Source organism: Dufourea novaeangliae, unplaced genomic scaffold, assembly GCF_001272555.1.
Source record: "Dufourea novaeangliae isolate 0120121106 unplaced genomic scaffold, ASM127255v1 scaffold125, whole genome shotgun sequence".
Classification (NCBI taxonomy): Eukaryota; Metazoa; Arthropoda; class Insecta; order Hymenoptera; family Halictidae; genus Dufourea; species Dufourea novaeangliae.
The window spans coordinates 4,221,117-4,234,091 of record NW_015374020.1 but is presented as its reverse complement, the minus strand read 5'-3'; the positions used below and the strand labels follow the sequence as shown (position 1 = coordinate 4,234,091).

The following is a 12,975-nucleotide window of genomic DNA, read 5'->3' as shown; positions in this document are numbered from 1 at the left end:
GAAGCGAGAAATAACGCTGTTGCGAGCCTGTCGTGCCGGACACATTCTATTTACGTGTCCACTGTAAAAACTTCCGTGATTAATGTTACAGGGAAAACTACAGTTAGGAGGTTGCCGTGGTTCATGAAGTGATAGCTAGCAAAAACGTGATTGCTCCTGGATAGCGTGCTGAAATATTAGTATTTACTGTAATTAGGATATTACGTATATTATATTCTTGCTGGAACTAGTAATGAAATTGTTTGCAGAAAAAGGATGCATTCAATTAGTGCTCTAATTGTAATATAGATATTAGTGTTTTCTCTTTCAAGCATCTCAACGCTACGGTGGCTCCATCTGATGAACGATCGTGGTAAACTTGGTCGTTCAATGTGAATGAGGACAGTTTTTTCTAAGTTTATTAAACAATAACGGAACTTAATAATATTATTGGTATTCTTTTTACTGTTTCAGAAACATTAGTTTCGAATGATAAGATAAATGGTAATTATACGGAGACGATTGTACATAACCCTAAATATTCCATTGAGCGCAGCTTTGATTGTTTAAGTTCAAGATTCTGATTTATAGATTTAAATGTCAGGTTATGTTTATTTGTAAATAAAATAATAAAAACTGCAGCATGAAATACCAAGTTTCATAAAATTCTGCCTTTTTGATGAATGGTATGTACTACATTTAGTAACCTATATTATCGACTGTAGTGTAGTTCGATTGCTTTAAAACGCGACGCTATTGTAGTAACACGACATTATCGAATGTCAATACGAAAACGTGTGCAAAATTTGTTATTTAAACAATTTACTGCTACACTGTATACAATAGCGTACCTTTTAATTGGAAAAATAAGTTTAATAGTGTAGTACACATACATTTTTTCCTAGACCACAAGTGTAGAATATTTCAAAAGTGCCGCCATTTTTCAATTTTATAACCCCCAATAATCATTGGATATTCAACAACAGTTAACAGTGTCATGTTACATTTGCAAATGCTAATAATATGCAGAGTGCTTATGAATTATTTACGTTATCTTATACGCAATAATTCATTTATGATATCGTTTGAACAACGCATGTAAATTAAAGTTCAATTAATACTTACCACCGTCACCAGGCACGACCGCTTAATTTCTAATGCATTGAGTTACGACGAATATTTTCCAGGATTCTTGATTCTCTTTCCGTACTTCTATCACTCAGAACCATTTGCTTCTTAAACATCCATTATTATATTGTTCAAAAATACATTAATTCACAGATTCACTGCACTCGAAGAACTTGCGTTTCCCACCTCGCATACATACGCGCACGTAATGAACAGTACTATTTCTTTCGCTTCCCCTTTTTGGCGCCAATTAGCGTAACTACGATTTCCAGCAATAAAACTACTTAAATTACATAAAGAACATCAGAGAATATGAATAAGATACTTAGAAATTTGAAAGAAGTCATATAGACCAATTAGAATCCTCACTCTAAGGATTTTCTTCATATTTTATCAAGAAGAAAACGCGAGGCGATTCGAAATCTAGGTACGGCAGTGGTCCAAGGGACGCGCATGCGCGTTGTCGCGCTCGCCGCCACTACAATGTCGGACGTCGAGCGTTCGGTGGTGAGAAGGTCTCTTGCGTTTCCCGTGATTTCCTAAGTGAAATCCCGCGCGCGTGTCGTTTTTAATCGTGTCCAGTGGTGTAATATGATCGTGTAACTCACCGTCTGCGACGACACGTGATCAGGAAGCATCGTATCTCGGGTACAGACGGTAAAGATGGGTGAGTAAGAAAGTGGAAACCAAGTGGCGAATGCCGGCTAAAGCTTTTTCTCTCTCTTTCTATTCGCGGCTTCGTTGTTCCCCCCTGTGGGCGAGAGCATGTGTGCGCGCGTGGATCCCGTGTGTACGCTTATCGTTCTCGCCGACGAAAATAAAAAAGCGTTGTGTGTGCGGGGTACGCCCCTGTTGTGTGTGTGCCTCCTCGTTCGCGGTTTCCGCCCGATTTTCACGGGTGTTCCCCCCGTTCCCTCGTGACGAGCACGCCGAATGTTTTCCGCGAAGATCGTACCCCCGCTAAACTCGCTCGGGGCCTCTATAAATAGACGGATCCATCGGTTTGACGTTTCCTAGGGTGAGCCGGACACGTCTATATACCTCTGCGCACCGGCTGTTTTTCCTTTTCATTTTGTTTTCGCGCTATTCGAGAGAGAGTGACCTGCATTCTCGAGCGGTGCCCGCTAGCCTGGGTCGCATTCGATCCTGCTCGTCTAGGGCCGCCACCTTTACCGACTCCCAAAATCCGCCGACCGCCGACCCTTTATTCACCTCTCCTTTCCCACCGTGACACCTTTCGTCCTATGCGCATCGATTCCTACGTAAAAGAAAAACGGGACCGAGTGCACACGCGTCGCATCTTCGGGTTTTCAACGTGTGTCACACTGTTGCGTAACCATGCGTGTTTGGAATGCAAACGAAGATTCTACCTTTTCAGAGACGACGGTCTAACGTCAGACATGTTGGGTCGTTCGGATGGTTTCTCGATTTTTTGAAGGTACAACCTTTCTGGCCTGTGGTTCTTAATACGCAATCTCGGTTTTATTTTCACATTTTTTGTGCAATTTTTACATGTTTTCAATTAGTTTCAATTAGTTTCAATTAACTAATTGGAAGTTAGTTTGTAGGTCATCGTTTTGGTCAGGTTGTAACAGCCCGATTTTACTGTATATACCTCGCAGTTTAAGCTAACTTGAATCGTTCTTTGCGTATAGACTTACTATCTTCGTTTGTTTTGCTCTAATAAAAAAAAGAAAAAGGTCGATGAGTAATTTACACAGTGGATACATTTGAAATATACATTCGAAGACGGTGTACGTTTACCAGATCAATCGATTCTTTGCTACTCAAATAAAAAGGTAATAAAGACACCTGGAACGCTGCAAACTTTCCGAACGACCCAATATAACCGCGTATACAGTTGCTCATAAAAGTATCCCACTCTGACAGAATTGATAAACTTTACCGAAATATCTTACAGTGTTTTATGACCTGCTTACAATAGTCCGCTGTAGAACATTCATAAAACCTAATAAACAATTTTTATCACTAGAACACGTACAATCGTACAGATTGACTTTTTCAAATCAAATCATACGTCAACCAGTATTCTTAAAATCGACATGAAATATTGACAAGGGCGGAAAGGTTCTGTTCGGTAGCCCCTATGTTCGTATGTGTGTGTGCACTAGCAGTTTCAGGGCTGTATCTGAGGACGCCACGCTCGTAAATTTGCTCCTCGCAATTATGCGTTCTACCCACGCAACCACCGTGCCTTGCACGATGCATCGTGTGTGCGCTTCAATACGCATGCAGCGTCGAGAGAAGCGGCTGCAACGTAGCGCATGCAGCCCCAGCGTTTCTGCATCCTGCGAGACGAAAGTTTATCCTACCGACTCAAGTAGTATTTTCTTCAATCGATGATATTATGCACAATTTCCACCTTTATCATGCTCACAAAGCCGAATAACAGTGTATTTCTGTGTATCGATTGTATCTACCGGAGATGCTTGATCCATCGGTAAGCATGATTAATATCAATTCAGTAAAAGTGCACACGAATACAACAAGCTTAATGAACCGAAGTACCAGACGCGGTGCCGTGTATGCGTCTGTTGGCTTTGGATATTGACTTCGCTCGAGTGTAATCGCCGTGTTATCTGTATCGCAGGAAATTGCGGTTGATATTTATACACTCGAATTTCGCGACATCGTGTATGCTACGTGTGTAACGATATCTAGATTGCTCATTTATATTATACATACACGGACGCTCGTAGTGGAAACCGTATGTTGTAAGGAATTACGGCTCGATCTAATTATAAAATTAGATTTCTATTAAAAAGTAATAAATATGCTAATACCGTTATAGTTATAAATGGCTTATGTAGATAACATTAGAGATCAAAACATGATTTTTATTACAAAAAATAATGTTTAACCCTCGTGTGATGAGGAGGGATTTTAGGGCCTCAAGAAACTTGTGGAAATACTTGCATGAGATCACAAACAAATCAACTGTATTATCACATTTTTCACGGGCGAAATAAATTTCCATGCAGTTTGTGTTTCAGTGAATCAATTTACAAAACGATTAGTCCAAGTATGATTGTGTATCGTTCACAGCCGAATCGATTTTAATTCAGAACTATGTACTAACGCAGAGACAAGCGTTGGGAGTGTAGCCGTGTCATTTCTCTGGAATCGTGGTGTATTATTTCGCGACGAGGGTGCATTTCGACTATCGTTCTAAATAATGCAACGATCGACGAATGGTATTGATTTTCTTTTCGCGTCCCTTGTACATTGACATACATTTGGCACAAGGGTCTCACCCTCTCCGAGTTGTCGTTTACTCCGTTGCCGCTTTTCAGTGAAACTGCAACCGCTGCAGATCGATACCCACCCTCTCCACTCTCGTTGCATTCGATTCACACTGCGCCGCTAGCCGGAAGGGAAAATCTCGTGCAGCAAAATGCACCGGAACTTGTCGCAGTCGTTCTGACGCTCGTTAACGAGAAGACGAACCTTGACTGCGAATCTTACATCGATTATTACACGTGCACCTTGATAATGGTACAATGAAACACCAGATAAATCTTTATTTCAAAGTTAATACTCACGAAAACGAGGACATTTATTCTATTTTTATTTCGTTACGAGGAATCATTTACTATTTATGATATCGATTGTGTAACTTATGTACGAGGAATACTCGATTGTCAGTTAATAAATTGTGTCTAAACTTATAATACAATATTTAACATTCACGCACAAGTGTCAAAGAAAAGAATCGAGGAATCTAAAGGATCCTCCCTGTTTAAGGACAAAGGACCACGGGGCTCGAATCCCCGGTGTCCTTTCTCCTGATTATCCGCGAATCAATATTTCGCCTACCTACCGTATTCGGGTTACCAGTTGGTGGAGATCCTGCAAGGAAGTCTCCATAGTGGATGTAACGTAACTCTCTGGTTATGTAACCAGCGAAATACGGGGAAATGGTGTTTATTATCTAATAAGCAGATACAGTTACATCTGAATATTAATTAGGCTCTATTCTTGCAACAGAAGAATTCTAAAATTCTTCCTAACAACAACGTGAACTTTGAAATCGTACCTGAAATTTCCAAGTGGATTTGTTAATAGATCACAAAAGCAAAGAATTTTCAGGGGCAAAACTGGAAGATCAAAGGGTGCACCAATTCAGAAGAGCTCCCAACTTGGTGTCCAATTAACTTTCATCAATGTTCGTAGCCTCGGAATAGACGTACGAACTCAGAAAGAAGACTGCACGAAGTTTCACCGTCCTCTTGCATCCTACAAACGTCTCCAGAGGTAACAACGTTCTTATCTGCTGGCTACAAGTTTAAAGTGACAAAATGGTAGCGCGGTGGGGATTGCGGTCATCGTACCGCCTCAAGACCTAAACGGATCGACGTCTTGTGCAATCATCGTCAGAGAGGGAACCACGAAACCCTTCAATCGAGTACCGGGATTTTTTCGTAGTTCGCAGATAACCAATCTGCTAATTACGAGTCGAAGTTGGGATAGGCGGCGGTGGCTTTTCGATAACGAGCACGGAACAAGAAACTCGCCTTAAAGAATCGAAAAGTACGTGACTCATTGTCAGTCACGCATGTACGTACATATTGACACTCGTCTTATTTTTCTATCCAGTTTCGCGTTTCTCCGATTCCGACGCCACGATACCGGGCGTCACGCATTCCTGATCGAGCGCCGATCGATCACGGCCGAATGAATCTCGGCTTTTTCTCGTTGAAATTCTCGTTCGAAAGTCCAACAACCGGGTGGATATTTCATCGGATCGACGGTTGTACGTGAAAACAGGGGAAAACAGATTATTCCGGTTCGAATACTCTAGAAATACATTCTACGATAAAGAAAACTACGGCTTGGCCTTAGAAGACGCATTGTATGAGACACATCGCAGGCTGTTACCAATCAGCATGCAGGTATATTTAGTTGCACGATATCCCCCCCCCCCCAGGCTATTTTCGAACGGCAGTCGATCTTGCATCGCGTTCATACGATCCTTTCCTCTTCCCTTTCTTGCCTTTAAATATCCCGCGATAATGCACCGTATACACACGACTAATTATCTCTCTAGCAGCCGTGTCGCTAAATGCGATCCTATCGGAAACAAAGCAGGGTAATTTTGTGAGATAACTCGAACACGAAAACACTCTTCTCGAGTGTCTTCGCAGCAGTTGTAGCCACTGATATAAGTAACTGCAGGAACGGTTAAGTTGCTCTTCGCAACTCGCGATACTTCGTTATCATTCGATTAATGCAGAGTGGGAAGAGGGTAGTCATTCTGTGTAGAGTTACCATTCACGGATTCTTGGTACTGTTCACAACACGCCTGTCACGTCCGCCGGCAATTTAAATTCCACGGAGATCAAGGTGGTATCGTCGGGTCGAGGACCAACACGGAAGAGGCAGTTGCATAAATTTCTGTTTACCCTCGGTTGTGTACCCGTGGTTTCCGACTCTAAGTACGCAGAAATCAGGCGACCACGGCGAACTTCCGAACCGTTAGCTCGTTAACGTCAAATGAATTCCGGGGCTAATACCGAAAGTTCGACTTTGGCCTGGTAGTTGCACGGTGCTGTTGCGTAAGAACGGTAGCAAGCCACAGGGGAACAACCGTTTCCTCGATCGGAATTGCGTCCACCACTTGCGCGTTTCCCCGCGACAATGGGGAGGAAGAACTAACTACCTTTATCACGAAATCAATTACAAGATCGCGTTATTATGTTACCAGATCTCTGTGCATCGAGAGCGGGAATTCTACACCGGCCAAGCGTTATCTGCTTTCAGATAGCGTCCTGGTATGTGTTACAGAAGCGTATACAGACACGCCGACGGAGAAATACCTTGGAATCAAAGACTTTGTTTACGCAACCCCCGTGTGGGAGGGAGTCGAAAAGTTTCGGTCTCGCGTGCTGCGCCTGAAAGCGATCGAGGCGAAACAGTATCCGCGGCCTTTCCAATTTTTACCGGAACCGATCCCCCGCCGTACTAGACGTAGTACGTCTTTGAGTATTATTGTGCTCGGTTCGTTCAGGTGGATTGCTAAACCTGCCTGCCTGGTACAATGGCTTCACCGAATGATTCGTGTTGTTGCCGGGACAATGTTCCTGGGACGACTCCTAATCTCTTGCCTGAAAAAAGGAATGAATAGGTAGTTGTAGAGGATATAGGCAATGTTCAGTAGAAACTAAAACGCAATAAAATTTGTATTTTTCTAATCCAATTTTCAAAGTCACTTCGTACAAAAGAAAATAATTTCTTTCGGAAATCATTGAATGAAACTCTTTCTACTATCGCCTAGAAATCGCAGCCCACCCCGTATATCCCGTTCCCGTTAGCGCAGGACTCATTAGTTGGCTACGCAAGTTCCGAAGTAAACGATTCCCCGGTCTCAAAGTTTCCTGTCGGTTCCCCACGGATCGACATTCGCTGTCACGAAGCCGTCGTCGTGCCAGGATCAGCCGCACGCAATCACGCCGGGTGACGGCCGTGAAAAGTAAACGTCAGTGGAACCCCGTGGCTTCACTTGACAATCGAAACTCGACGCACGGATCTCTCTCTCTCTCTCTCTCTCTTTTTCCCCGCGCCGCCGATCCCGAACATTGACGACCACGAAGGCGGCGGCGCAGTCAGTCTACGATCGGCGGTCGTGCCGATGATATCGTGTGTGAAAGTGAGGATCGCGAGTGGTTTCGAGTGCTACGAGTTGAATTAAATCGACTGAAAACCATCAGTTTCGAATATATCGCGAACGTGTCACGTCGAACCGAATTCACTGGCTCGCGTTCCGTATCAAGGTATTCGCCTGCTATCTTATCGAGCGGAGAAAAAGAAACGGAGGTGTAGTCCGCCGCCTCGCCCGCGCTGGATTGTTACGCAACAGTCGACGACCACCGACTGGGACAATGAAGTCGAAGACGAGCGAGAATTTCATAGCCAGTGAAAGTAACGGGGTCAAGAAGGACGTGGAACTGAAGCAGAAGCTGCTGAAGAAGGGTAAGAGAGGGTAGTAGGCGACTTCTCTCGGTGTGAATGATATTGTTGTTGTATATCCAGTGAGCTTTTAATTATTCGTTTCATGAAATGTCACCGAGTACAGGCAGAATCGTTTGTACAGTGTTTTATGAAGTGCGTGTACTAATAGGCAACGTAATTATCGGGTAACGTGTAATTAATGGAGGGATTAATTGCTATTTCTTGGTTCGAAATGATAGTTATTCTAAACGGGAATGGTGACTCATACACACACACCGGGCACTGCAAACGAGGTCATTTTGAACACTTGTTCAGATACGAATCGTATGTTAAATGTCGTCTTAGAATTGTAACGTTCTAAATAGATAAACCACTGTTTTCTTCGGCAGAAGTATTACCTGGTAATCTCCATTCGAGGGAAATTCTTGTTACAAGTCCCATCGCTTACTCCTATCCGAGAGTGCACTCTATCCAAATATCGATGCTGTGATCAAGATCGTGAGACAGTAGCTTCTTGTTGCGAAAATTGTCGCGTCAGATTGGACTTTCCCTGAACTATCAGCGCGCAAAAGTCGGACTAGAGTCCATTGCTTACGACAGCTAAGTATATCGGTTAATGTAGAATATATACGTAACGTTCCTCGATGGTCGCATGACATCATCCGCCATTCGCAGATAACGCTGTTGTATTTTCAGAAAGGAGAGAGAGAAGCGTGTCGAATTTTAAATCGGCAATAGCGAGTCATTTCAGATAGCGAAGAAGTAGTGATTAGATAAGACGGTTACAGACGACAGGTAGCTTTATTAAGAAGTACGCGATTGGCCATTTTATAGAATTCCCTCGATTAACGCTCTTCGCACGGGTCCTTCGAGTAGATTATAACGAGGGAGTGGCGCGTTTAGATCTCCAGAATCTATGTTCATCTTCAAACTTGCTGGAGCAGTTTCTCCCCCCCAAAAAAAAAAGAATGCGATAGATTTCACTTTACATTCAAGCCGACTACGATTTTATAAGTGCAAAAAAGTACTTCGATATCGTTTTATATTATTTCCTTGAAAAGTTTGTCATGATTTCCCTCCGTTCGTGACGAGCCGATCAAACGGACGTGACCGTCTGACACGGACGATGAATCTTTAAGCAACCACGATCCGCAGTTGGTGAAGCACCGTCGACTTTTATTATCAATGGATCAATCTGGAAATAATTTGCGAATTTATTTTAGCCTTGCATCTATTATGTGGGTACGTTATCACTTCTAGTGTTTCAACTGACGGTGTGTGTTACCGATTTAGAAGTGTACTTCACATTTTCATTGATTGTTTCCCTAGTGAATATACACCATGTGAACAGGCAGTAAAGGAAAACAATTTGGTCCATTACGCAAAAAAAAGGATTGAACTAATCACAAGGAAATAATGACTTATGAAAAGTTGTAAACGAGTTTTCTCTGGCTGTGGTGATTCCTTCTTACTGGACTGTTTCACAAAATGAGGCAATTAACGTACCATTATGCTCGATAATGAATGCTTATCCACCGGTTTTTCTGCATCGTGGACCCGCAATCGTTGCGATATTGTTTCGCTAATCGGCAACGCCTAGATAGAACTTAAGTACACGGTTGTGCCACGGAGGAGCCACTTTGTAATTCAATTCTTCCATTCATTTCCCGTGGGCCTACCGTCCCGCGATGCCCGATACATTATTAAATAGTTGTAACACGATTGTAATGCAGTTAATTACACGCCGAAGGCCCGTTGCATCCTGTTGCATACGCAACGCTCGGTTATATTGTGTTAGCCTGGCTTGCGTAAAAATGAATTACAGGAAGAATCCGCGTGTGCTTCGCCGGTCCTCCTTTTCGTCTTGTTTCGGAACGGGGAACTCTTCCGAGTGTCGAATTGTATGTCGAGTAACGAAGAAGACAGCGATGGAAGGGCTCTTATCACCACGTAACTGTCCGATTTGTTATACTTTTTTTTTTTTTTTTTATACACCGTTAATACGCCCAGATACAGCGTGCAAAAATACCGATAACGAGAGAATGAGCTATTAAACGAGTGGAGCGCTGATAACGCCAGACCGCCAGATTCTCGGGCAATTTTTAGTCGAGACTACAGTTTAAGAATTAGGAGTTACAAGAAACACAATCTAAACAGGTATTCGTTAATGCAATTTCTTGTCAGTTGCATAGACAGTTTCATAGCTGCAATTTCCAATCGCGAATAACATTCGTTACATAATCTTGATATCCTATATTGTTGAAGTTGCTTTTTTTTTTTTGTAGATTTCTCTTCAGTTCCATAGTTGCGTTTTTTAATCGCGACTACCATTCGTTACATAATCTTGATACCCTCTATCGTTGAAGTGTAATTATCGTGCAAACTTGAAACAGGCAATGGAACCTCTCCGGCTATGTATCCAGGCGCTTCAAGCAGCCAACAAGATATTTTACGACGGCTGGTCGTCAACGAACCGTTAAATAAATTTATTTACACGGTGTAATTCAGTTATATTATTTGTCAGCCGGCTCACGGCTCAGGCGTTAATTCTGTTAATGGTCGTCCCCAAACATTCCGTGGACACGTTCTCTACGCTTGCTACCGCTCGTTCGCAACTTTCAATGGACGCAAAGTAAAAAAAAAACCGAGAAGTGCATAATAATTGGTCAGTGATTGGTAAACGGTGCATCGGACGCATTCAATCGTCCCCCGATTCCTCTGACCCAGAGTGCATTGGGAGAAAGAGCCGGGCCACTTAGGGGTCGTCGCATTTGACCCCACTTTGCGACATCCTATTTAGACCACTTTATGAATCATATTAACATACCGAAGCGGAGAGAGGAACATTATGTAGAACGTGCTGTTCGACGATGAATCGCTATTACGGGAGCCTCCTCGTACAACACCGTGGAAACCGGTTCACTTTTTCGAAACGGAGGAATGCGGTCTGTTTTTAGCGGTTTTCCTCTTTAAGCTTCCGCTTTGAACCGCAGGCCAGGGAGTTTTATTATGTCAGCACCTTCAAATGAATTTCTGTCTGTACATATTACGATTCAGGTTGTAAACAAATTGATTGGCGTATTGAAAGTCAGTCGATCTTTTGAAGATCGAATTTTCTGCGTTGAAAGTCTGTGAATTCGAATTCACAATTCGACGAGGAATGTCCCGTGGGCGTTTGCAAAGGGAAATATCTAATCTGAATTAATAAGTAGGAGGATGGACACCTGAATTTCCCAGTAATAGATCGAATTACTAAAGGAAGAACATCGTAACAAAGTGAATCGGACGTGGCAAACTCCACGAAATATCTAGTTAATAAACGATGTAAATGATAGGTCGTCCGTTCGTTGAACCGGGGGAATTAATAACAAGGAATTTCAGGGGGAATTTTAGGTAACCTGGAAACACCGTTTCGCGACATCCCATTTAGACCGGCTTATGAATCATGTTAACATGCTGCGAGTCGGGGTACGGTGGATGTAGGACAAACAGCGTGTGGGTGAACACCAGTGATGTAACTTTTTTCTTCTTCTTCTTCTCTCTAACGTCGTTACGATCCCTCGAGGCGTAAATGTCTCCCTCCGTTTCCCGCCAAATAAATCGTCGACCGTTCGAAATCGCTAAGCCTGTTTCGAGCGGATGTTGCCTAGGAACAAATAAAAAGTTTTCAGCCATAAGTGGGGCCTCGTAGGTGTTTTAGGTCACCGGATTCGTCCAGCTGTCGCGACGTTTCCCGCCTTATCATCGCTCATTAGAAATTCCGAGCGCCTCCCACGGCGGCTCTTACCGGTTTGCACGCGATTAGCCGTCGTCAATTCGGCCCCCTGGAATTTCAACGGGATCGTTCAGCTACCGTGTTTGCCTCTAAATATCTCGCGTATTTCACGATTCTGAAACGCTTTCGGGGAGGATTACGAGAGTTAATCGTTGGTCGACACGTGATTTAGGAATTCTGTTCATCTTTGGATACCATACTCTTTTGAGATTCATTTGCAATTGTGTCTCACTATCTTGTTAATATTTTGCACGCAATTTTCTTCCTATGGAGTTTCGAAGACGAGGGCGTGTTTCCAAGGTTAATACCCAGGATATTTACTGTATCCAAAGAGATTTTGGTTCGAGGAATTAAATATCATGGATCGGAATAAATAGGGATTAGTTTATTTTACTTAGATAACGAAAATATTTATCAATAACGATAACTTTCGATTTTGCAATCATTCGCGATACCTCGTTCGGTCTTTACTTTTCTTCTTGAGCTCGGAGACGGTTCAGCTCGAAATTCAATATTTCGAATACGCATGAGGATAGCATGACGAAGAACATTCAATGAAATGAGGTGTATCGGGGAACGGTTGATGCTTGCAAACACGATAAAGTCGTTTACAAACTCGAACGACAGTGTATATGCGTGTTGATAAGTACGCGAAAAATATAAGTTCTTCTTTGCGAGGCTTCGCGGTACAAACGCGGCTTTGTGAACAGAGAGACGAGTGCCAATTAAGAAAATATGTGTTTGCACTTTGCACCGTATAGACACCCTCTTCGTATACGCCGCGAACGTATAAAATCCGCGATCGAGTCGCGAGCATTCAGAAGACTTCCCTTGGCTGCCTATTCTTTCGTGCTTGCTCCGTTATGTACATACATACATGTGTAACGTATACAATAGCGATCCATTCATGAGAACGTGTACGCCATAACATATCAGAGAAATACCAAACGCTGTACGGAAATTTTGCGCTTCCCAGTAGCGTATTACGATCTTCGGTATTGTAGTAAACGTCAGAGTTAACGAGGGCGTGGTAAACATTAATCGATTACAGTATAAATCTTCACGAGACTTGACATAGATTATTATCAGGCTTACAATGTGAAATTACCGATGTTCGAATGATT

At 42.8% G+C, this 12,975-nt stretch overlaps 1 protein-coding gene across 9 annotated transcripts in view; it reads left to right on the top strand.

Moving 5' to 3' along the window:
* Positions 1-1,605: 1,605 nt before the first annotated feature.
* The window catches only part of LOC107189111 (actin-binding LIM protein 2), a 32,246-nt gene continuing 20,876 nt past the window's right edge, over positions 1,606-12,975 (top strand). For all 9 annotated transcript variants that reach the window (XM_015577583.1, XM_015577579.1, XM_015577582.1 and 6 more), the window contains exon 1: positions 1,606-1,774. In XM_015577583.1, coding sequence (XP_015433069.1) covers positions 1,771-1,774 — 4 coding nt within the window. In that variant the 5' untranslated portion in view covers positions 1,606-1,770. The remainder of the gene's footprint in view (positions 1,775-12,975) is intronic.